The sequence below is a fragment of the Gopherus evgoodei genome, chromosome 1 (assembly GCF_007399415.2).
Source record: "Gopherus evgoodei ecotype Sinaloan lineage chromosome 1, rGopEvg1_v1.p, whole genome shotgun sequence".
Lineage (NCBI taxonomy): Eukaryota > Metazoa > Chordata > Testudines > Testudinidae > Gopherus > Gopherus evgoodei.
Window position 1 is genome coordinate 12,016,518 of NC_044322.1, and position 25,752 is coordinate 12,042,269.

Consider the following 25,752-nt stretch of genomic DNA (forward strand, 5'->3'; position numbering starts at 1 on the left):
AGTTACTGATCCATGAGAGGACCTTCCCTCTTATTCCATGACAGTTTACTTTACTTAAGAACCTAAGGTGAGGGACCTTGTAAAAGACTTTTTGAAAATCTAAGTACACTATATCCACTGGATCACCCTGTCCACATGCTTGCTGACCCTCTCAAAGAATTCTGGTAGATTGGTGAGGCATGATTTCCCTTAGAAAAACCATGTTGACTCTTCCCCAGCAAATCGTGTTCATTATGTGTCTGATAATTCTGTTCTTAACTATAGTTTCAACCAGTTTGCACAGTACTGAATTAAGCTTACTGGCCTGTAATTGCCAGGATTGCCTCTGGAACCTTTTTAAAAAATTGGTATCACATTAGCTATCCTCCTCTCATCTGTTACAGAAGCTGATTTAAATGCCAATTAGTAGTTCTGCAATTTCACATTTGAGTTCCTTCAGAACTCTTGGGTGAATACCATCTGGTCCTAGTGACTTACTACTGTTTAGTTTATCAGTTTGTTCCAAAACCTCCTTTAATGACACCTCTCTCTGGGACAGTCCATCAGATATGTCACCTAAAAAGTATGGCTCAGGTTTGGGAATTTCCCTCACATCCTCAGCTGTGAAGACCGATGCAAAGAATTCATTTAGTTTCTCCATAACGACCTTTTCCCTAAGTGCTCCTTTACCACTGACTGTCCAGTGGCCTCACTGGTTGTTTAGCAGGCTTACTGCTTCTGAAGTACTTAAAATTGTTTTTGTTACTACTTTTTGAGTCTTTGACTAGCTGTTCTTCAAATTATTTTTTGGCCTTCCTAATTATATTTTTACATTTCCTTTGCCAGAGTTTAAGTTCCTTTCTATTTTCCTCAATAGGATTTAACTTCCACTTTTTAAACAATGCTTTTTCCTCCTACTGCTTCTTTTACTTTGTTGTTTAGCCACGGTGGCACTTTTTTGGTCCTCTCACTATGTTTTTTAATTTGGGGTATACACTAAAGTTGAGCCTCTATTAAGGTGTCTTTAAAACGTTTCCATGGAGCTTTCAGGGATTTCACTTTTGGCACTGTACCTTTTAATCTGTTTAACTAACTTCCTCATTTTTGTATAGTTCCGCTTTCTGAAATTAAATGCTACCGTGGTCAATTGTTGTGGTATTCTCCCCCACCCTCCGGATGTTAAATTTCATTATAATATGGTCACTGTTACCAAGCTGTTCAGCTGTATTGCCCTCTTGGACCAGATCCTGTGTCCCATTTAGGGCTAAATCAAGATTCCTCTTGTGGGTTCCAAGAGTAGCTGCTCCAAGAAGCAGTCATTTAAGGTGTCAAGAAACTTTATCTCTGCATCCTGTCCTGAGCTGCCAGTCTGGGGATAGTTGATATCCCCCATTATTATTGAGTTTTGTTTTTTTTTTTCAATAGCCTCTCAAATCTCCAAGAGCATTTCACAGTCCTTGTCACCATCCTGGTCAGGTGGTCGATAGTATATCCTTACTGCTATATTCTTATTGTTCAAGCATGGAATTACTATCCATAGAGATTTTATGGTACAGTTTGGTTCATTTAAGATTTTTACTTCATTTGACTCCATGCTTTCTTTCACATACAGTGCCATTCTCTCACCAGCATGACGTGTTATGTCCTTCCTGTATTTTGTACCCTGGTACTACTGTGTCCCACTGATTATCCTCATTCCACCAAGTTTCTGTGATTCCTGTTATATCAATATTCTCATTTAATACAAGGCATTCAAGTTCACCTATCTTATTATTTAGACTTCTAGCATTTGTGTATAAATACTTAAAATATTATCACTTTTTAGCTGTCTGCCATGATGTGATGTAATTGAATGGGACTCTTTTTCATTTGACAGTTTCTCATCAGATCCTACCCTGCCCTTTCTCTGCCCTGAAACCCACCCTCAGAGGGGGTCAGACAAATGGACCCTCTCTGTCTGATTTGAAGCTAAGCTGCCTCTCAGCCCCCTTTGCCTGTGGGGTCCTTGCTGGTGTAGGGCTGATGCCAGGCATACTTCAAGCCCGCAGTCCCAGCAAATAGGACTTTCACCCCTGCCCTCCTGTGGCCCAGTGTGCTCCAAGATCACTTCTTCTGTCACGGGCTCCATGGATGGAGAGGGCCTGGAGACATCAGCCCCAGGAGAGAGAGGGCTGGATCAACAGGCACAGTATGCCAGGTGCTTTGCTGCCTGTTCTGCTGTGACTGCACTCTGGGACACTGGCTGCTGCTGGGACTCTGGGTCTGTCTTGCTCTAGGAAGTTGACTCGACTGCAAAGGAGAAGCTGACCCCATTGCTGCCTAGTGACCAATGATATGGCCCAGTCCTGAGGCTGGCTGCGGCATTGGCTAAGGGCCACCCAATCCCCTGAGTATTAGGCAACTTTCTGAGTTTTTGTGGTCAGGACTTTGCGGAGTACTTCCACTTTCGAGAGCTGGAGTGAGACAGTATTGTTAGCTTTGATCTCCCCATCAACTTTCCCCCTCTTGAACAGCGATGGCCACCGGGGGGATCCCTGGGATCGCCAGGAACTGCTGGGCTGGGGTTCTAATAGTGGCGATAGCACTGAGAACTCACAGAGCTCATTGCACAGACCCTCCAGGTAAGCAGAGACCCCAGTGCTGGGGGGAAAAAGCCCTTTTGGACTCTCAGGATGGTGAACACAAAAGCTTTCCCCCTGCCCAACTTAGGGCTCAGAGATTCTCTTGCAGGATCAACACAAGAGACTAGCAGATGGAGGTGAGAGGGGAGGGTGCAATGATGGGGAAAGTCTGCAGCAGAGATGGGTGGAGATGGGTTTCTGACCTGCTCCTCTCTCCTCTCAGAGCATTTCCTGCTGCAGGAGAAGTCTGAGTGTCACTACACCAATGGCATGCAGCAGGTGAGGTATCTGAAAAGACTGATCTGGGGCCAGCAGGAGATCTGTTACTATGACAGTGACTTGGGCTTCTCGGTGGCCCGCACGGAACTGGGTCGGCCGATCGCAGAGTATTGGAACCGGCTGGAGTGGCTGAGCTACTTGTGGGCTTCAGTGGAGAAGTTCTGCAGTTATAACCACAGGAGATTTGAGAACATCACTGTGGGTAGGCAAGGTGAGCGGAAGGGGGAGGAGACCAAATTGGAACTGGGAACTTTGGGTCAGTCCCCGCATCTGGAGCTGTTATATTTGCCTCCCTCTACACACTCCCTACCAGGCAGCAATTGGGCGTCAGTCGAGCTGGGTTTGAACTTGCAGGGGCAGAGGGGGAGTTGGAGGACGGGACTGGAGAAGACAGAATCTTTAACAACAAAGGGTTGCTCTCAGCTTGAATCAGGCCCCAAATCCCAGTTTTGAGGGAAATTCTCCCGAAACCTGATACTGAAGGAAATAATTTGGGTGAGCCCCACAGACAGGCCAGGATCCCAGAGCTCTGCACATGGTCCTCCCCATCCTGCCAGCTCCCTCTGGCAGTGGGCACCCCATGGGACTGGGACTAAGGGCAGCAGGTGAACCCCCTCCCCGGTCCCCTACCAAAGATCTCTGCAGAAGGCACTGAGGTACCATGAGGATCCCTCACCTGGGAGACAGTGATGAGGGTGGGACTAGTGTGGCTGGAAAGGGAGTACATTCCAGGGTCAGGGCTGCTGAAGGAGATGCAGACAGGTGGGTTTCAAGGAGAAATCCAGATAGCGTAGACTTGAGCTGACCCCCTTTGGTCCCATTCTCACCCATGTCCCAGCAAGGAGCAATTTCTGATAGGACAGAGAAGGAGAAGGTGTGTGTTCTGTGTCTGGGCCCCTTCACCAAGGTTTCTCTCTCTCACACAGTTAAGCCCAGAGTGAAAATTTCTACCCTGAAAGCAGAGTCTTCCCACCGCCCCAGCTTGCTGGTTTGCGCTGCAACAGGGTTTTATCCTTCTGAGATAGCGACCAAGTGGTTCAAAAATGGGCAGGAGGAGACAGCTGGAGTTGTATCCAGGGAGCTGCTACATAATGGAGACTGGACCTTCCAGATCCAGGTGACGCTGGAAACAAAACCCAGGTGGGGAGATGTCTACACCTGCCAAGTGGAGCACGTCAGCCTGCAAACACCCATCACCATGCAGTGGGGTAAGAGACTGAAATTTGGGCAACTCCTGAGGATGCCTTGGGGTCACTCCTAGCTTTATGGAGACAACCAGAGGCTGGCCATGAAGCAGACTGTGATGGGATGTGTGCCCCATATGTGCTGTGAGAGGGTTAATATGGGCCTGAGAGGCCAATTAACCCACCTGCTTGTACCTGTTCAGGTAGGCCAGGCCTAATTGGAGATAAAGCCCAGCTGGGTTCTCCTTCCCCTCTTCCTCTCCCTCCATAAAGAGCTGGGTGAGCCCAGTTGAGAGAGGCTGGGCTGGACTCACTCTGGGGAGCAGTCTGAAAGAAGGGTGAGCAGAGCAGGTGAACTGGAAGCAGGGACACTGCTGGGCTGCAGCCTGCCTGAACCCCAAGCAGGGGTGCTAGAACCAGGAGTGCTGTGGGAGCAGCAGTACCCCTGACTTAAGTGGTTTCTATCATGTACAGGGGTTACAGTTTGATTCAATGGTTTTCAGCACCCCTACTATACAAATTGTTCCAGCGCCATTGCCCCTAAGTGAGGGAAGGAGTGTGCCAGCCCCTCAAAATGGGGGTTTGTTGGAGGCATAGGAACCTGGGATGCGGCATGGGGAAAAGACTATAGCACTCAGTTCATGCCTGGGAGGAAGAGGTGGCCTGCTGAGTCCAGCTGGGATGAAGGTTTGTTTCCACGTTTGTTAGACTGTTGTAAAAGACACTGAGGCCCCAGAAGGGTCTGGACTCTGTATAGTGGTCTGGCTGGAGGGCCAAGTCACTCCTACAGCTGGAGAAGGCCAAAGGAAGGTGGGGGAATGGAGGTAACAGGTGCTGCAGTGTAACAGCCATCCAGACCGGGGCACAGTGCCCCACATACCTACTTCCTCAGACGCCTCAGTAAGACAACAAAGATACTGTAAGGGAAATCAGAGTCCAGGCTGAGCCCTAGTCCTCTGTGCTCCTCTTTTGACAGTGGCACAGTCTGACTCTGCCAAGAGCAAGATGTTCGTTGGAATTGGGGGCTTCGTACTGGGGTTGATCTTCATGGTGCTGGGACTTCTTGTCTACCAGAAGAATAAGAAAGGTGAGTTGCAGGTGAATGAAGGAGGTGAAATGTATCCCCAATAAAATGGCCTGATAGTCTTTAGGATTTCACTATAATTTAGATTTAACAGGACAGTTGTCCTTGAAATTCAAGGACATTTTGGATTTTTAGGGTCTATGCCAACACCTATTGAAGTCAATGGCAGTTTTAAATGACTTCTACAGACTTTGGATTGGGCCTTCAATGACTAGAGACCTTTTCAGGAATCATATGGGCCATCTTTGGGCCTTGGAAGATCAGTCTCTGACCTGGTATAGCTCTGAAACGGACCATCTGAATCCTGGGCTATGGTGGTGGTTACTTGTGGCAAATTCTCAACTTCTGCCCCACAGACTCTTGCAACATCAGTTTGCTGCAGACTGTTTGTAGTTTTGGATATGGATACATTCATATTTATGTACAAAATAATTAAGTAACCTCTCCTTTAAAATCAAAAGAAACCAAACCCAACCAAGAAACCTATGAACTCTTGACCCCAAAGTTTTGGTTGGTGGTTGTTCTTGCCAACTTCTCTTTCATCTCAGTACACTAACATAAATTTAAGTTCTTTCACTTTAAAATGAACTAGAACGACTGGTTTAAAATCCTGGTGGTAGGGTCTCTCTCACACAAGCACTCACAAGCTTTCTCCAGCCTAAGCCTGTCCAATGACTCTCTCTTTTCTTAAACAGGCAAACTTAGCAGGTTCTTCATTCTTGGTCTATTTCTCTTAAGACCAGGGGTCCTCAGCCCAGGGTTGTGACCACCAAGTGTCGGGGTGTTATGAGTAGAGCTGGTTGGTTGTCTTTGGATGAAACAGTTTCATTGACAAATGCTGATTCACTGGACCAAAATGTTTTGTCATACCTATTATAGAGTCTGTGAAACTTTTGTCGAAACATGGGCAGATTTAAATTGAAAACTTACAGAGGTTCCAGGGTCCACAGCCCTGACAGCGAGCTTCTGAGCCCCCAGACACTCAACTGGAGACTGGCAGGTTCCCTGCAACACAGCAGCCAGCCTGCAAGTGCTCAGCTGGAGCCAGGATTCTGGGGGATGACTGGCTCTCCGCAGCAGCTGCCACCCTGGGATCCCCATCTGCAGGCAGGATTCTTGCCACTGCTAGGGTCCCAGCTCCAGGGCAGGGAGGCTACCAGCAGTGAAATTGTCTTATATAGGTGCCTATTACCCCCCACCCCCGTCCCAATTTTTCGCACTTGGTATCTGGTCACCCTACCTCGGGATGAATGTGCTGTAGGCAGGGCCGGCGCTACCATTTAGGCAGCCTAGGCAATCGCCTAGGGCGCTAGAATAATTGGTGGGTGCCGTTTTGCCAGAGGGGGCGGCAGGCGGCTCCAGTGGAGCTGCTGCAGTGGTGCCTGCGGAGGGTCCGCTGATCCGCGGCTCCGGTGGAGCTGCCACAGTGGTGCCTGCGGACAGTCGGATCCTCGTGCGGCTCCAGTGGACCTCCTGCAGGCACGACTGCGGCAGCTCCACCAGAGCCGCGGACCAGCGGACCCTCCGCCGGCACCACTGCAGCAGTTCCACCGGAGCCGCGGGACCAGCGTGCGGGGCGCCGAAATTGCCGGCCGCCTAGGGCGCTCAAACCCCTAGCGCCGGTCCTGGCTGTAGGGATGGAAAGAGGAGCAGAGAGGATGTTGGTTGAGTTGGCATCGCTTCAGCGGCCCTTATTTGGGCCCCTCTATTGTCTCCTCTTGTCTCCAGATCCTTTATACACTCAGGCTCTAAGGCCATGTCTGCAATTACAAAATTATGTTGACCTAAGTTACATTGGCATACAACCACCACAGTTATGAAATCGCTTGTGCATGTGCACAGCTGGATCCTTGTGTTGGTGGTGCACATCCTCACCCGGAGTGCTTGTATCAATTGTATTGTCAGTGTGGGGAATTGTGGAACAGCTTCTGAAGGCTAGTAACAGTCAACATAAGCAACACATTGTCTACACTGACATCGACTGTGACTGTGCCACTCAGGGAGCTGGGTATTACTGGGTGTAGTGAGGCCCTTATGTCAGCGGGAGCCAAATTTAAGTGAAGATTCTTCCACAGCTAGGTCGATACAAGGCAGCTTACATCAACCTAACCTTGTAGTATAGAACAGGCCAAACAATATTGCGAGGCTGGGAGTGGCGTGAGAATCAGGAGGATTTTGCTCCCTTCATTGAGGGTGAATTAAGAGTCTCCCCCAGCAGCAGAATGTCCTGATTCCTACTAGAGCATTTCCTGTCCCTGAAGCTGCCAGGTAGAGTCACTGAGGAATGCCTTGGAGCCTACAAGAAAAAATTCCCACTTGTTCCCCAGTGGTTATTTCTCTCTTCTCTCTTTCCACGCAGGATACCTGTGCTTGGACACTGCAGACTCTCAGGCTGCTGGGAGTGACAGGGGCAGCACTACAAACTTACTGCTCTGTGCCTAAAATCCTTCCAAGTTCTGCGAAGGGCCATCTCTAAATCTTCCCTTAACTCTCTGCATTCACGCATGTGCTATTACTCTTTCCCTTCCCCTTGCTAGCTGTTCTTGATGTATTCTTGCTCAGGTCAATACTGTGCTGCCTCTGGCAGAGGGAATCATCACTTTCCCTCAGTCCTAGCAGGTTCCCCTCCTGCCAGCTTTTCCTACTGCCCCGCCCCAGATTTAACTGCTCTGCAGTTAAAGAACCAAAGTCTTGTAGATCTGAGATTGTCCCCCAGGGGCTGATTTCATGCAAGCTGTTGACTTGCGGACTCTCCAGTGGAAGAGGAGGGAAGGATCCAGCTGTCATCTGGAGTTGAGGATGGACCAGCTACTCCAAGTGCAGCACATACCCAGACAGAAAAGAGGGGAATAAATAATAATGTTTCTAACTAATGCTTTGCACTTCGAGAAATTTTATCTAAGGGTCTGAAAGGATTTTAATAACTGTGAGTTAATTAAAAGTTCCAATTAACCTGGAGTTAATCTTTAATTTCATGTGTTTGGTAACTTTCTGAAACAGATCTGAAGAAGTGAGGCTTTTTACCCACGAAAGCTTATGCCCAAATAAATCTGTTAGTCTTTAAGGTGTCACCAGACTTCTTCTTGTTTTTGTGGATACAGACTAACATGGCTACATCCTGATATTTGAAACAGATCTGTGATTCTGTATATCCTGACACCTCACCCTTTGGCTAATGGAGATTGTACTGTACTCAGCTGATGAGCAGAACATGAACACCTACGTAGAACAACAAATTAAAGAGATAAAACCTTCCCCAGGTAACTAACAACCCATGAGATTATAAACATGGAGAGAATGTTTACGCTCTAATTTGCCTTTCACTGTCACTGCTGGTTTGTTCTTGCTGCTGCTTTTACTCCTGGCAACGGCCTCAGTCAACATAAACACTGAAACTGGGCTGCTCAGTCTCAGATCCTGTCTCTAACTAGGTTCACTGTGTGGTTCTCATGCACTAATCTGTTATTGTACTTACCTTAGGGTTTTATCCTGACACCCATCATAGATTTCATAGAATTTTATGCCAAAAAGGACCATTAGTTCATCCAATATGATCTCCTATATACATTTTATATATATCCCCCTATATTGAGCCCAAAGACTTTAGTTGGACCAAAGCATTTCAGTCCTCAGGAGAATAAACTGTTGTATGCCTGTGACGCATTGGATCACAGAAACCCCCTTGGGGACTGCCACCTGACGTGCTGAGACGGCCTCTGAGCCCGTTTTCCCTGGGAGTTTGGGACTTCAGTGCCCTGCCTGGTTGAGTCAGACACACTAGCCTGCTACAAACACAGACCCAGGTCTGAACCATGTCCCCCAAAAGCTGCAGGCTTAACTGAAAACAGCTTAAGAAGTGTTCCTGTCTTCAGCACTCAGATACCCAACTCCGAATGGGGTCCAAACACCAAATAAATCCATTTTACCCGGTGTAAAGCTTAGTCAGGGTAAACTCATAAATTGTTCACCCTCTGTAACACTGATAGAGAGGTATGCATAGTTTGCCCCCCCCAGGTATTAATACATACTTTGGGTTAATTAATAAGTAAAAAGTGATTTTATTAAATACAAAAAGTAGGATTTAAGTGGTTCCAAGTAATAACAGACAGAACAGAGTGAATTACCAAGCAAAATAAAATAAAACACACAAGTCTAAGCCTAATACAGTAAGGAAGTGATTACAGATGAAATCTCACCCTCAGAGATGTTCTAAAAAGCTTCTTTTACAGACTAGCCTCCTTCTAGTCTGGGTCCTGCAATCACTTACACCCTTGTGGTTACTGTCCTTTGTTCCAGTTCCTTTCAAGTATCCTTTGGAGGTGGAGAGGCTATCTCTTGAGCCAGCTGAAGACAAAATGAAGGGGTCTTCCAGGGCTTTATATAGTTTCTCTCTTGTGTGTGGAAACCCCTCCCTCCACCTGTGTAAATCCCCTCTACAAGATGGAGTTTTGGTGTCACCTGGGCAAGTCACATGTCTACAGGAATGTTCCCAGGAAAGCTCAGATCAAAGTCTATTGTCAGATTAAGTGTTTCGTGACTGGGCACTTACTGAGAATAGTCTTTTCTCAAGAAGCTGACCAAATGCTTCACTGAGGCTACTTAAAATCAAACAAGTACACAGCCAATATTCATAACTTCGAATACAAAAATGATACATGCATACAAATAGCATGAATATATTCAGTAGATCATAACCTTTGCAGAGATACGTTACATGTCCTGTGTAGCATAAAACATATTCCATTCATGTCATATTTATTCATAAGCATATTTCTATAAAGCATTATGGGGTACAACATCACAATGCCATTGGGAAAAAACAGAAGAGACAGTGGTGCCGAACTCACAGTGATAAACCAAAACCTGGATTTCAGGCCTAAGTGACTTGGCAGTGTCCCAGAAATGAACCAACACAGGATAAAACCCAATGACACTTTGAAAAGTAGCATCCCCAAGGTTAAACCTACAAGGAGCCTGGTTGCACCTTAAAGACTAACAGATTTATTAGAGCATATGCTTTCATGGGTGAAAAACACACTTCTTCAGCTGCATGGAATGAAAATTACAAAAACAGGCATAAATATATATTGGCACATGAGGAGAAAGGAGTTACCTTACAAGTGGAGAACCAATGCTGAAGGCCAATTTAGTCAGGGTGGATATGGTCCACTCCCAATAATTGAGGAGGAGGTGTCAATACCAAGAGAGGGAAAAGTGCTTTTGTAGTGAGCCAGCCACCCCCACTCCTTATTCAAGCCCAAATTCATAGAATATCAGGGTTGGAAGGGACCTCAGGAGGTCATCTAGTCCAGCCCCCTGACAGATTTTTACCCCAGTTCCCTAAATGGTCCCCTCAAGGATTGAACTCACAAGCCTGGGTTTAATAGGTCAATGCTCAAGCCATTAAGCTATGGTATTAAGTTTGTAAATAAATTGTAGCTCTGCAGTTTCTCTTTGAAGTCTGTTTTTGAAGGTTTTTTTGTTGAAGAATGTCTACTTTTAAATCTGTTACTGAGTTTCCAGGGCGATTGAAGTGTTCTCCTACCTGCTTTTGTATGTTACCATTCCTTTTGTGTAGAGACTGTCCGGTTTGGCCAATGTACATGGCAGAAGGGCATTGCTGGCACATGTTGACATATATCACATTAGTAGTTGTGTAGGTGAATGAGCCTCTGATGGTATGGCTGGTGTGGTTAGGTCCTATGATGGTGCTACTAGAGTATGGGGACAGAAAAGACAATGGTGTTTGTTACAGGAATTGGTTCCTGGGTTAGTGTTTCTGTGGTGTGGCATGTAGTTGCTGGTGAGTATTTGCTTCAGGTTGGGGGGGCTGTCTGTAAGTGAGGGCTGGCCTATCTCCCAAGTGAGGGATTGTTTTCCAGGATAGGTTGTAGATTGTTGATGATGCGCTCATAGACTCATAGACTCTAGGACTGGAAGGGACCTCGAGAGGTCATCGAGTCCAGTCCCCTGCCCTCATGGCAGGACCAAATACTGTCTAGACCATCCCTAATAGACATTTATCTAACCTACTCTTAAATATCTCCAGAGATGGAGATTCCACAACTTCCCTAGGCAATCTATTCCAGTGTTTAACTACCCTGACAGTTAGGAACTTTTTCCTAATGTCCAACCTAAATCTCCCTTGCTGCAGTTTAAGCCCATTGCTTCTTGTTCTATCATTGGAGGCTAAGGTGAACAAGTTTTCTCCCTCCTCCTGATGACACCCTTTTAGATACCTGAAAACTGCTATCATGTCCCCTCTCAGTCTTCTCTTTTCCAAACTAAACAAACCCAATTCCTTCAGCCTTCCTTCATAGGTCATGTTCTCAAGACCTTTAATCATTCTTGTTGCTCTTCTCTGGACCCTCTCCAATTTCTCCACATCTTTCTTGAAATGCGGTGCCCAGAACTGGACACAATACTCCAGTTGAGGCTGGAGAGGTTTTAGCTGGGGGCTGTATGTGATGGCCAGTGATGTTCTGTTATTTTCTTTGTTGGGCCTGTCCTGTAGTAGTAGGTGACTTCTGGGTACCTATCTTGCTCTGTCAGTCTGAAAAACAGAGCGAGATGGGTAGACAGAGGAAGACGGGTACCCAGAAGTCACCTACTCCAGGACAGGCCCAACAATGAAAATAACAGAACACCACTGGCCATCACCATCAATTTGGGCTTGAATAGGGACTGGGAGTGGTTGGCTCACTACAAAAGCAATTTTCCCTCTCCTTGTATTGACACCTCCTCATCAATTATTGGGAGGGGACTACATCCACCCTGACTAAATAGGCCTTCAACATTGGTTCTCCACTTGTAAGGTAACTCCCTTCTCTTCATGTGCCAATATATATTTATGCCTGTTTCCATAATTTTCACTCTATGCATCTGAAGAAGTGGGGTTTTTACCCATGAAAGTGTATGCCCTAATAAATCTGTTAGTCTTTAAGGTGCCACCAGACTCCTTGTTGTTTTTGTGAATACAGACTAACATGGCTACCCCTCTGATACAAGGTTAAACCTAGTGTAGAGTGGAATGGATAAGTGACATAGTCGTGGTAGGACCCCTGATCACATGTAGGACTCAAATTGTTGTATAGCACTTCGGGACTGATCTTGCCAAACTTTCCTGGTGAGCGGGCTACTTAGCATGAGTAGATTCATTGAAGTCAAGTTAACAGGACTACTTGTTGCAAGACTGGGCCCTTAGATCTGCCACTATAATAAGTAGTCTTTAAATGCTGGTGGGCAGAAACAAACCGGTGTTTGCACAGTTCATTAGATTGCCCAGTGAAACAAGCTGCTGTGGGAGATGGTGAGATCACCTTAACTGGAAATATTCAAGGGACAACTGGGCATTCATCAGCCTGGGATTCCTAGGGATAGTTAATCCATCCTGCCATGATGCACGCAGTCGCAGAGGGAGCAGATGACCCACCAAAGACGTCTTTCAAAATGAACAAGTGGATGAATCTATGAACTCTTCAATCCCCCAGGGTCTCTTTGTACAGCCCCACACAGCCAGTGGAGGAAATTGGTAACTATATCCAGCAAGCCTGTTTCTAATTAACAAATAATGAGCTACAAATTGCTGTAATTATTGCCTTGGATTCCAGAGAAGAGAACCGTGACAACAAGATGAGCATAGTTTTCTTACCAGTGAAATATTTTCCTTGTCTTATCTTGAGTGCCCCGCTGCTGCAAGGCTTGGGGACTTTTCCTTTTGAGAAGTGTGATAAAACTACTCTTGCTGCCTGGGAAGGGAAGTATTGTTTAAAAGGCATGCAAGGGGGTTTCTTGCTCTCTTAATTTCTCTTATCTGCTGCTTTAAATCTGGACAGGTTTTTGGGGGTGCCACAAAAATAAAATCTGTACATTAAATACCCCCATGCTAAGCATAATCTAAGTACAGAGACCATATAAATAAATGGGCAAAATGAACCACCAGGGATTGAGTTGTACAATGAGCAATAAAATCTAGTGTTTGAAAGGAGGGGCCAAAATCTTCCTTCCCACTCTTGCTAAGCTGGAAGAAAGGACAGGAAAGTTGAATTTATTCTTTGTATTGCAGCAGTGCCTGTAACCCCCAGTCATGGACTAGGACTCCATTGTGTTAGGTGCTGTACAAACACAGAACAAAAAGATGATCTGCTGGGTGGTTGCCGTCACTTTTTTGGTGTGTGTGGGGGGTGGGGGGAGAAGGGTGAGTCAAATCACTGTCTCCTGCAGTCTGACCACTGCCAAAATCTACGGCTAGTCAGCTGACCTGGGCTAGCCATGGCCATACTATGGGTCTTTTATTGCAGTGTAGACATATTGATAGACTCATAGACTTTGAGGCCAGAAAGGACCATCATAATCATCTAGTCTGACCTCCTGCACATTGCAGGCCACAAAACCTCACCCACCCACTCCTGTAATAGACCCATAACCTCTGGCTGAGTTACTGAAGTCCTCAAATCTTGAGCTAAAGACTTCAAGTTACAGAGAATCCACCATTTACTCTAGTTCAAACCAGCCGGCAACCTGTAACCATGCTGCCAAGGAAGGTGAACCCCACCCCCAGGGTCTCTGCTAATCTGACATGGGGAAAATTCCTTCCTGACCCCAAAACTCATGTAAAATTAGAGTTAAAAAATAAATAAATGGTCACAAATCAAAAGAGTTTCAATTTTAAGCTTCTGCTCTTTTTTTAAATTTCCTTCTGTAGTAGGAAGAGAGCCTGAGACATAAGCCCTTGTGTCAGAGGCCTCAGGCCTGAACTAAAGTAGTGGTCAAAGCTTTGCTGATATGAAGCAAAGTCAGGTTGTGAGCAAGAGGCAGGCCCTGCTCAAAGAATTTGGCAAGCACAGAGCTGATATTGCATAAACACATATTCCTAAGAGGTGTTGGGCACAGAGCACTCATGCAAGCACATTCCAGAAGGGCAGTACCAGAACACCCTGATACCAGCACATTCCCCAGAGATAACAGGAACACACTGACCCATCCTAAAGATACGGTCAGGATGACAGTATGATGGATAGAGATGTTTTAATCAAACCAGCATGTACAAGGCAATGAGTGGTGCCCTGATATGCCAGAGGCAATACGTACCTTATTTGTATTGGTGTATAAAGATGTATCTCAGAAGGAGTGTCTTTGGCCAGTCTAAGGGGCAGTGGAAAGTCCTGCCACTGACTGAGTTGTGTCCATTGTCACGGGCATACATGTCTTAGTATCCTCGCAGAGGCTTCCAGTACTATTACCGTGTTTCGTCGACAATAAACCTGGCCAGATGCCTTCACTGAAAACTGAATCTGTGGATTTATTGGGCAGTTTAATTGAGGTCTGCTATCAGCACAGAGCTGGGACAGCACACTGAATGAACACACATACACACTGCCAACATCTCACCACACCTTCCAATAAAACATTTGACATGAAACTGTTTGAACCAGTAACCGAATCATTAATTTTTTTTTGATGGCTTGAACTAGAACTGAACCAGAAGACATTGAATGCAGTTGAACCCACACCTAAGCTAAGCAACTCCCTGCTTCAGACTGCTCTCCAGCTCTGGGATTAAGAGGTGTTTTATTGCAGCTGTTCCTCTCCCCTGCTCCCAAACAGATGCCGCCTAATGAATGAGAATTGGTTTGCAGATAGAGGTTCTGTTGCCAGAAATGATTGGTCATGTTCAATATTTTATTTTCCCAGATGAAAAAAAAATCTTTGAAATATCCTTTGGGAGATCTGCGAATCTAACTGAGTGATTCATAGAGATCAAGAACAAACTGAGGGTCTGTAACCAACATATTAAATCAGGGAAGTTTTAAAACATTTCATATTCAGTTTCCTCTCTCCAACCATGTTCTAGCAGAGGGATAAAATCACAGCCCAAAACAATCTCCAGAAACAAAGCCCTAATAACAATAAGGAGAGAGTCAAGTCCTCTTAACCCTTATGGCAACATATTACTCTCAGGGGAGAGAGAAGAGCCCAGTTAATAGTATTCCGTTGTGGGGGAAGTCAATGGCAAAACATCTGTTGATTTCAACAGGGACCAGGAGTTCACCTCTTCAAGCATTAACTCACAATTCCTCTGTGTTCATGTGAGGTAGGCAGTTAAGAACCATTTGTGACGTTGCACTCCATATGTCTTATGGAAATATGCTTATGAGTGTGAATATGATGTAACTGGAATATGCTTTATGCAAAAGATATCTTGTAAGGTATCATAACAAAGGTTATAAACTACTGAATATATTCCTCCTATTTATATGCATGTATCATTCTTGTATCTGAATCTAAAAATATGAAGTATAACTCTGAGGTCCTATTGTAATTATGCAAAGTGTGGCCCATTAATGGTGGTTTAGAATCTTGATGGCTCCCATTGACTAGAACAATTGGTAGCAAATGATTTATTTACCTGCAAGCCTTCCTGAGTATGTGTGGGCCAACCCAGGAAGAATGGAAACTAGGGGTCTTACAGTGACATATGTCCATGTCCACCCTAATATTTGTACTTTTGCATTGATGAGGTGGGGCTGGGGACAAGCACAGGCAAAAGATTCCCGCCTTGTGCCGAAGCTATAAAAGGGGTGAAACAGGACAAAAGAGACTGCCAGTCATGACAAAACCCCTGCTTACCACCTGAGATGCTACCTGCCCCTGGATATTTCCACTACATGCATCTGAGGAAGTGGGTATTCACCCACGAAAGCTCATGCTCCAAAACGTCTGTTAGTCTATAAGGTGCCACAGGATTCTTTGCTGCTTTTACAGATCCAGACTAACACAGCTACCCCTCTGATACTAGGCTGTGAAAGAAGCTTATTGGAACATCTCTGAGGGTGAGATATTACCTGTAATCAATTTCTTAATGTATTAGGCTTAGACTTGCGTGTTTTTGCTTTATTTTGCTTGGTGGCTTACTTTGTTCTGTCGGTTATTACTTGAAACCACTTAAATCCTACTTTTTATACTTAACGAAATCACTTTTGTTTATTAATAAACCCGGAGTAAGTGATTAATACCTGGGGGAGCAAACAGCTGTGCATATCTCTCTATCAGTGCTATAGAGGGTGGACAATTTATGAATTTACCCTGTATAAGCTTTATATAGAGTAAAATGGACCTATTTGGGGTTTGGATCCCACTGGGAACTGGGTGTCTGGGTGCTGGAGACAGGTAACCTGCTGAGCTGTTTTCAGTTATGTCTGTAGCTTCTGAGGCGTGGACCAGACCTGGGTCTGTGTTTGCAGCAGACTAGTGTGTCTGGCTCAACAGGGCAGGGTCCTGGAGTCTCCATCTGACAGGGAAAACAGGCTCAGAGGTAATTTCAGCACATCAGGTGACAGTCCCAAGGGGATCTCTGTGACCGAACCATGACACCATTATCCCCCCATTATCCCCCTCTGCTTGTGCCTGCACCCAAACACTGGTCCTGATTCATGCTCTGCTCCTGCTGAACCCCTGCCTTTGCCCTGTTCCCACCATGCTCCTGCTCCTTGTTTGAACCTTGCCTCTCCTCCAGTCCCTACCCTTACCTTGCTTCTGCCATCAGTTACCAGTCCTGGCTCTGACCCCAGCCTCTGACTCTGGCATGACCCCTTGGCTCTGGTAATTGGCAGTTGACTCTGATTCTGGCCCTCAGCTTTGTTCCCCAGTCTGGACACCTGCTCTGCCCACTAGACCTGACTCCTGCTGTGACTACTAGGCCAGACTGCCTACATCCCAGTCCACAACAGCCTTCTCTACAGGCTGGCCACTTTGAGCTCCCCACCTGCTATTGCTCCCAGCAAGAATGAGGGACCAGGGTTGTAGACAAGGCCAACCAGGGAACAAAAAGGAGGTTCCTTGTTTTGCCTAGGAGTCCGGACTTAGCCCTTCCTTCCCAGTCCAGCACCCTGTATTAGCTTCCTCACAACCCAGGAGACTAGCCTGCCCAGCTGGCATAAGATGTCTCAGCACAAGACAGTCTCCTAAAAACTAGAGGAATCCCTCTTTGCCACAGACACCCAGTCTGTTTAGTGAGTGATCAGCTCAAAGGTGTGAAGGCAGAGATCCTCTCTCACTGCTGGTAGTTTATTCCACTCCAGCGGTTCACAGCACAATGTGTTTTGCTTCCCAACGTCAGTCCCCGGCTCTCACATTAAACCCTTCCCTTTATTCACACCCGATCACCTTCTCTCCATTTCCTATTTTACACACTTCTATACTTGAGCCAGTAGATGCCAGCAGAGCTCCCACCAATACTATACCCACTAATAACTCCTAACTCTGATTTCAAATTCGTACCATTTAAGGTACAAATACTGCCAAGGAAATAGTAATTCATGGCTTTGACATCTTGTTAAATGTTAAACGTTGCCTTAGGGATTTGGGATGGCTATTTATTTCTGTTATGGGTTATATACGACGAGAACGTGAGCTCCAATTTTGCATTTTGTTTGTTTTAGCTTTGCTTTCACTCTTGACGGGCTCCAGGCGAAGGCAGTAAACTTGCTCCCCATTTTGACCCTTATTTACAGTAATGGAAGCTAATTCTGAATGTAACCAAGGCAGTGACAACTACTTTCCATCTAAACAATTGTCTCGCCAATTGACCCATCTTGATCCATGTCCAAGAACACATACTGCCATTCCAAACAGTTGTCACATACTTAACAGTAAAGTTCAACCAGAGCCTGACATGCTAGGCTCAACTAGAACACCTGAAAATGAAGATCTCTTCCTGTACTTCCTCGATACAAAAGCTATCTGGAATCTCTTGGGGAGCAGGCCTTTCGGTACATCTGGAGTTTGCAATGTGGCTTGGGGGTGTAGTTGCCACACGCAGCTTGTTGACACAGAGGTGAATTCAGGCACTCAGATTATTCATGGTTGCTTGAATTATACACTAGCCTCCAGTTTGTATGTACTAGCAGCTCTGCCAGACCTTCAACGAGATGCCAATGCTATTAAGTCTGCTTGGAGAGCTGCAACAGATGGAACCAACCTATTATATCTTCAGCTGGCCGATGCCCCATTCTCAGACAGGAAACCACACACAGCGCCAGCTTGACAGTCTGCTCTTATTCAGGGGAGGAATCCCAATATGCAGACCAGGGTGTGACACGACAGCTGACCTCTTGCAGCCAATGCACTATTTCCTTGATTGCAGATCCTGGGCCAGACTCAACAGGCTACTCTCTGGCTCATAGAGAGTTGCCAGAGCTATGCCTGGGATTGGCCCGTCTTTCTCTCTGTGCTGTGACCACGGGGCAGTGTTGCAGACAATAACTCATGTGCTGGAATTGTGCCCAGCCAGACATCTATAATCCCTAGCCTCCCTTGATACAGAGACTGTCCTCTGGTTTTGGAACTTGGACATGGAGCTCTGATGTCTGCATACAAGAAGAAGAAATTTTATATACAAACATAATAACTGACTCAAAACTGCCTGCTTGTTCTCAGAGCTAGTCTATGTAGCCATTCCCCGGTTACTGTCATCTTCCCTGTTCCATTTTTTTCTCTTTATTATACCTATTCGGTGCATTCTTGTCTTAAATTAGTCCCCAAGGCCTTGACTCAAGAGACCGCCTAAAGCTCTGGAATGAAGACTGTGATTGACAGCTTCACTCCTCTGGCCCAATAGAACAATACAAGAAAGGTCGACTGTGCGGGAGACAGAACTTTCTTGAGGGCTGGTCTGTAGAATGAACTTCCCCCCAGGATCATAGCACACCTCACCAACTTCCGCTCCAAGAACAAGGCACATTTCTTTGACCTGCCTTCTGCAAAATAAATACAGAACAACATGTATATTTAAAAAACACCAACAACCAAACAACGCCCCCCCCAAAAAACCTAATTCAAATCAAAACCACCACTACCCCCAAATCAGAACAAGACACTACACTGCACACACTTCTCTTCCATGGCTCAGTGCACTACTGCAAGGTGCTCAGAGACTGTGCTGGTAAGTGTGGTGTAAGATCCTACAGAGAAACAGAACAGAATAGTTAAGCATGTGAGCAGTCACATTCAACTCAGTAGCAATGCTCATAGGCATAAGCATTTGCAGGATCAGCGCTTTAAACTGCAAATTCTTTCCTGCAATGGCAGTGTCTCACTGTGTGCAGATCTACATTATCTAGCAGTAGGGGACCCTGATCCTGGCTGAGGACTATAGTAGTAGATGCCTCTCAGGGGGGATTTCGGTAGTAATCAGGAATCAGTGCCTAAATATTACAGTAAGTACCTTTGATAGACAGGCAGATGTATAGATTTTAGTGCCTGCAGTAATTACCATTTCACAGTGTTATATGGCCTAGGTAATTGAGAGGAGTTAGATAAGTGGTCAGACAGGGGCTTTAAAAATATTATTTAATTACAAATGATTCCTTTACCAGGAATGTCTTGAACAGGTGCAGATCACAAGGATGAAAAAGTTAGGGTTTTGAAACAAGAGTCAATTAACAAGTTGATTCCTGCATCTGGAAAGCTATTAAAGTGGGCTCAGCGAAGCCCTGATCTTGGCATGGGCTCTGTATGGGCAGAGGGGCCTGCCCATGCAGAGGTATTTTCGGGCTCAGGTTCCCACTCTGAACAGATTCTCCATGTAGGTGATGTGATCTATACTCTTAGTTGAGGTCTGTCTGGTGGTGATGATGAAACAGAAGGGGAAAAAAATCCCAAGACACTATGGAAAAGAAATGTGATGCATATTCGTCCAGAGTTTCATAGGAGACTATGGAGCAATATTTTGTAGGGAAGATTTTCATTATAAAATTTAAAAAGCTAAATCCCCAACAATTTTTAGGGCTGCAGCACTTGGATAAGATCCTGTGTTTTGTTTGTGGCGGGGGGCGGGGGGGGGGGGAAGAAAGCACAGTAGAAATTTGAAATCATATTACAATTTTGCAACATTTTACCATTTTACTCTACTGCAAGGCTGAAGGATGGGTTTCATTTTTCTTATGGGTCACCATTTTTTCCTCTTAGTGTTTGTGGTGTAGCTATGTAATGTTTATGTCTTTCTTTCCTGTGTACTATAACGTTAAAGCTCAAGGGAATCAGCTGTCCATTTTGTGTTCAGTTCAGTGCAAACTGTACAGCTCAACTCTTCAAAGGCAGTGGTTTTCAACCAGGGGTATGTGTACCCTTGGGGTATGCAGAGGTCTTCCGGGGGAACATCAACTCATCTAGATATTTTCCTAGTTTTACAACAGGCTACATAAAAAGCACTAGCGAAGTCAGTCAAACTAAAATTTCATCCAATGATTTTTTTATACTGCTCTATATACTATACACTGAAATGTAAGTACAATATTTATATTCCAACTGATTTATTTTATAACATGATTAAAATGAGAGTCAGCAAATTTTCAGTAATAGTGTGGCTGTGACACTTCTATATTTTTATGTCTGATTTTGTAAGCAAGTAGTTTTTAAGTAGGTGAAACTTGTGGGTATGCAAGACAAATCAGACTCTTGAAAGGGGTACAGTAATCTGGAAAGATTGAGACCTGCTGCTCAAAGGTATTTAGGCTCCTAACTTCTGTTTAAGTCAATGGAAATTAGGAGCCTAAATCCTCTGATTTGGGCTTTAGAGCTTGCTACTGTGCTCACTGAAGTCAAAACACCCATTGGCATTAATGATGCAGGATCAGAGCTTTAGTGAGGAGATGCACTATAATGAGACATTTTCCTCTCAGCTGACCTGCTCTAGCTCCTCAAACCCACAGCCAAGATCCTCTGCCATTTGGGATGTGGAGGTGAGAATGAGTTATTCTTAAATCGCTATACTGCCTCCTGTAAGGCTGTAGGGATGCAGAACTGTCTGCTCTGCAGCCTGCCTGAGTAGCACACTATCAGTCCCGCTTAGTGTTTTATACTGCCACCCATCATCATAGTATCCAGGGGGCAGATTTTCAAAAGTATTTAGGCACCTGAAGTTGCAGATATGCACCTAGTAGGATTTTCAAAAATACCTAAGCAGGGTAGGTGCTAACTCCCACTGAGATCATGGAGAACGCTTTGTCCCCAGCTTCCATCTTGGGCTTCGTGGTTTGTATTCTCCCAGAGGCGCACAGCTGTTGTATTGGTTCATAGGACATAATTGGTCTTTGAAGTAGCTGGGGCTTGATCCATTAATTGCTTTGAAGATTAGGACTAAAGCCTTAAACTGGCATTGGTAGCTGACTTGCTGCCAGAGTCTTGAGCATGGAGAAGGCAGGCAGCTGCAGTCTCCACCATCTGCAGCCCATCCACTTTCTTCACGGATGTAAGCAGGGCCTGAATGAGCTCTCCCTTGACATCTAGTAATGAGCTGGGGAGTAAGACTTCAGGCACTGACCTTGTTTGCATAGACACACCCACGATGCCTATATGCACAGCATGATGGGGCTGCTTTGCCCAAATGATCACTTCTGGCTGCTGTTGGATTGCAAGTCACTTTATTATTGTGGTGCAGGGGTAACAAAGTATATTACCATTGTTGTGTGACTAAAGGGTAGCAGAACTGCGTTTGGCATGCCCTGATTGAAGGACTATTCCCCTCTATTCAACATTGGTGAGGCCACATCTGGAGTATTGTGTCTAGTTTTGGGCACCCCACTACAGAAGGGATGTGGAAAAATTGGAGAGAGTCTAGTGGAGGGCAACGAAAATGATTAGGGGGCTGAGCACATGACTTACAAGGAGAGGCTGAGGGAACTTGGCTTATATAGTCTGCAGCAGAGAAGAGTGAGGGGGGATTTGATAGCAGCCTTCAACTACCTAAAGGGGGGTTCCAAAGAGGATAGAACTTGGCTGTTCTCAGTGGTGGCAGATGACAGAACAAGAAACAATGGTCTCAAGTTGCAGTGAGGGAGGTCTAGGCTGGATATTAGGAAACATTATTTCACTAGGAGGGTGGTGAAGCACTGGAATGGGTTACCTAGGGAGGTGGTGGAATCTCCATCCTTAGAGGTTTTTAAGGTCAGGCTTGACAAAGTCCTGGCTGGGATGATTTATTTGATGTTGATCCTTTGAGCTTTGAGCAGGGGGTTGGACTAGATGACCTCCTGAGGTCTCTTCCAACCCTAATCTTCTACAATTTGGGGGGAGGAATAGCTCAGTGGTTTGAGCATTAGCCTGCTAAACCCAGGGTTGTGAGCTCAGCCCTTGAGGGGGACACCTAGGGATCTGGGGCAAGAATCAGTACTTGCTTCTGCTAGTGAAAGCAGGGGGCTGGACTTGATGACCTTTCAAGGTCCCTTCCAGTTCTAGGAGATATTATTATTATTTATTTATGATTCTAATAAAAGAGCTAAGCCTATGACTTACCTGCAGCTGAACAGCACTTGCTGGGCAGGGATGCCCAAAGCCAGTGGAGATGAGAGAGAATGGGGATAGGATTTGTATGTGGCGTGTGTGCATACTGCCTAAAGGTCTTTCTCTTTCCTCTGTGTAATGACAGAGCTGATTAAGACTCAATGGAGAGTCCTTTGTTGCAGATCAATTGAGCTGAAATAACTGATATCCAGGCCTAAGCATTAGATCTGCTTTGGGACAGTGCCTCCGGTGAAAAAGGCACCCAGCCTGCACTAGCAGTGAGCCTCCCCCTGTAACAGCTGAACTCACCAAAAGCCATGGAACCTTTAGACATTCCAGAGCATGCAGTGGAGCAGAGTGGCTGATGGTAGAGCAAGCAAGGTGCTTTTATTCCCCCACTCTCCGGGTGGGAGGTGAACTCATGTGAATGCACCTCTGAACTCTGAGTCTTCACTGACCAAGGACAACAACTGTGAGTGGGGTGCAGTGGAGGGAGAGGGGAAGGGCTGTATAAAGGAACTTTTGTTTGTTGGACTTAAGAACCTGAAGCAAAAGACACTACCCAGCTTACTCTGGGGTGGGTATTTTGCTCATGGGCCTTATGCTTATGGAACCGTGCTTACGGTGTTTTCCCAAGTTAATGCTGGGTTACTGTCTCCTTTTTTATTAAACGTTTCTTTTCTACACACACACTCAGTGCTTGCGAGAGGGGATGTGTGTACAGGTGCCCAGGGGGTGGTGAGTAATTTGCCCAAGTTACTGGGTGGGGGCTTGATTCAGTTTTGTGTTGTATTGTTAAAAAGGAACCCTTAGATACTGAACCCAATCATTGTTGCTGCCCGCTCCATCTGGCAGAAGGGTTACACATTCATCTTCAGAGACAGTGAATAACAGTAATCCAGCCTGACAGTGACAAATACTTAGATCACTGTGCCCAGGTCTTCATCCAGGAGGAAGGGATTAAGTTTCCTCTTGAGCTGAAGGTGCAAGAGGGCATTTTTAGGCAGTGATGTTACTGGCTATCCCTATATTTCTCCTTAAGGCCATTCAATGTCAGTTTCACTGTCATAGCATGGTGCATGTGCCTTGGTGTCTTCAGCTGTGGTGCTGCAAAGGGTTCAGAGAAATCCCACCAAAGCCTGAGTCTCAGGCCAAATGCCTGCAGTCAGGCAGCTACATGTCTGTGGTAGCAAGTGAGCCTTTAAATCTGGAACCTTCTGCACAAGCAGTGACTTGATTTTATGCAATGTCTCTCACACTACAATATCACTAAGCATGTCACTAAATCCTTGCACATCAAAGGAACAAAGTAAACCAAGGAAAAATGCAACAGCTCTATTACAATTCAGTTTTAGTTAAAGGTGGCTTGACAGGTCTGGGGACCTCAGTCTTAGCTCACAGCAAAACACACCCAGACCAAGGAGAAGCAGTGTGCAAACTTCTCTCGCTGCTGGGCTGCATACCTTAGCACCTCAAGGAAGGATTAGGCCCTGGATAGCTAACCAACTATTCACGTTTAATACTGACTCTACCACCAATTTGCAAAGTGGCCTTAAGCAAGGTATTTAACCTGTTTGTATCTCAGCTTTCCTGTCTATAAAATGGGGATAATATAGCTTACTGTAATGGGGTAAGGGCACAAAAGGTACATAACCTGTTGTTGTGTGTCTAGAGAAAGTGAAAGAAGCTAAAAGAAATAACTGAAGCCAGGAGAGAAGATGGTCCTGGGGAATATTGTCCAGGAGGATGAGGTATAGGAAAACCCAGAACATGTTCCTTTAAGGGCCTGGGACCAGGAGCCTGGGTGGGGGCAAGGGTCCCCACTCTCCCAGCCAGCGGAGACAGGTGCTTGGAGTTATTAGACCCACCTGCAGAGGTCACTAGAGCGATTAGTTGACAGGGGTGAGTGACTAAAAAAGGAGCTTCTGCTAGTGTTCCTGAGAGCCAGAACTCAGGCAGGATGCTGCCCCAAGAAACAGGGCTGTGAAAACCCTGAACCTGAGCAGAGAGTGTACTGGCCAGGACTGGAAACAGTCCCAAAAAGGGGGACTGTGATCCCTACAGCTGAAGGGTGAGTGGAAAGAGGCTGTTTGGGAGTGGAGTGATATTTAATAATTTAGATCCAAGGAGAAGGGGGATATTGTTTCAAAGATCTTGGTTGTGACTGGATTAGGACTAGATTACCTGGATGTAGGAATAGAGCACACTGATTAAATTTGCAGATGATACAAATTTAGGAGGCATTGCCAACACTTTGGAAGATAGAGCTAAAATTCAGGAGGATCTTGATAAATTGGAGAATGGGGCTATAGACAACAACAGCAAAGACAAATGTAAGGTGCTACACTTAGGGAAGAAAAACCAAATGCACAAATACAGAATGGGGGATAACTGGCTTGGTAGCAGCACTGCTGAGAAGGATCTGGGAGTTGTGGTGGATCACAGCCTCAACATGAGTCAGCAATGCAGTGCTGTTGCAAAAAAAAGCAAATGCATTTTTAGATTGCATTAATGGAGGCATAGCATGCAAGTCGCAAGGGGTGATTATACCGTTCTATTTGGTGCTGGTTAGGACTAAATTAAATCTCAGGGAAAACTTCCTCACTGTAAGAACAGTAGGACAATGGAACAGTGTCAAGGAGCTTCCACAAGTTCCCTATGCTGGAGGCTTTCAAAAGGCGGCTGGATAGCCATCCGTCTTGGATGATTTAGACACAGCAAATCCTGCATCTTGGAAGGGGGTTAGACTAGATGACCCTCGTGGTCCCTTCTAATCCTATGATTCTATTTCCAGGAACCTTTGGGGAAATTGAGGTAGGGGATTCCAGCGGCATGCTATAGCACAAGGGAGATGTGCTTGAGGAATGCAAACCCATCTACGTTTATCTACCTTCCAGGTAGTTCTGAGGATTAATTGGGTAAGGTAGTGCTTTGCAATATAAAGAACTAAGTACTTGTAAACTGCCCTCAGTTATACCCATGGCAGGTGAGTTCACCAGGTCAAATAATTACAGGTCAAAAAGTGGGACTGTGCTAATAAAATATGCAGAAGGCACAACATTGAAAGGTATTGCCAGTATGGAGGAGGACCAGAATATAATACAAGATCTGGATGACCCAGAAAACTGGTATAATAGAAACGGGATGACATTGAATAGTGCAAGGTCATGCACTTAAGGACTAATAATAGCTTTTGCCAAAAGCTCAGCACTTACCCATTGCAAGAGACAGAGGAGGAGAAAGTCATTCTGTGATCAGCCAGGTCTATGAGCCATCAATGTGATGCAGCCATGAAAAACAGGGGTGGCAGGTTATATGGGCTCAA

At 45.5% G+C, this 25,752-nt stretch overlaps 1 protein-coding gene across 3 annotated transcripts; it reads left to right on the forward strand.

Annotated features, from left to right (window-relative positions):
- The first annotated feature begins 2,439 nt into the window (after positions 1-2,439).
- LOC115649360 (rano class II histocompatibility antigen, A beta chain-like) lies at positions 2,440-25,283 on the forward strand. 3 transcript variants are annotated; one of them, XM_030558314.1, is made up of 5 exons: positions 2,440-2,600; positions 2,824-3,090; positions 3,806-4,087; positions 5,040-5,150; positions 25,222-25,283. In XM_030558314.1, the coding sequence occupies exons 1-5, from the start codon at positions 2,495-2,497 to the stop codon at positions 25,266-25,268; spliced, it is 813 nt and encodes a 270-aa protein (XP_030414174.1). In that variant the 5' UTR covers positions 2,440-2,494; the 3' UTR covers positions 25,269-25,283. The 3 variants fall into 3 exon arrangements, with proteins under 3 accessions (XP_030414174.1, XP_030414180.1, XP_030414169.1); XM_030558320.1 differs by lacking the exon at positions 25,222-25,283 and adding an exon at positions 8,282-8,421; XM_030558309.1 differs by lacking the exon at positions 25,222-25,283 and adding an exon at positions 7,507-8,105.
- Positions 25,284-25,752: the final 469 nt, after the last annotated feature.

Bases quoted from the DNA above. Each gene is read 5' to 3' on its own strand.
- LOC115649360 (XM_030558309.1), top strand. From the start codon at position 2,495: ATGGCCACCGGGGGGATCCCTGGGATCGCCAGGAACTGCTGGGCTGGG. The intron at 3,091-3,805 runs GTGAGCGGAAGG...TCTCTCACACAG, and splicing joins CATCACTGTGGGTAGGCAAG to TTAAGCCCAGAGTGAAAATT. The intron at 5,151-7,506 runs GTGAGTTGCAGG...CTTTCCACGCAG, and splicing joins CTACCAGAAGAATAAGAAAG to GATACCTGTGCTTGGACACT.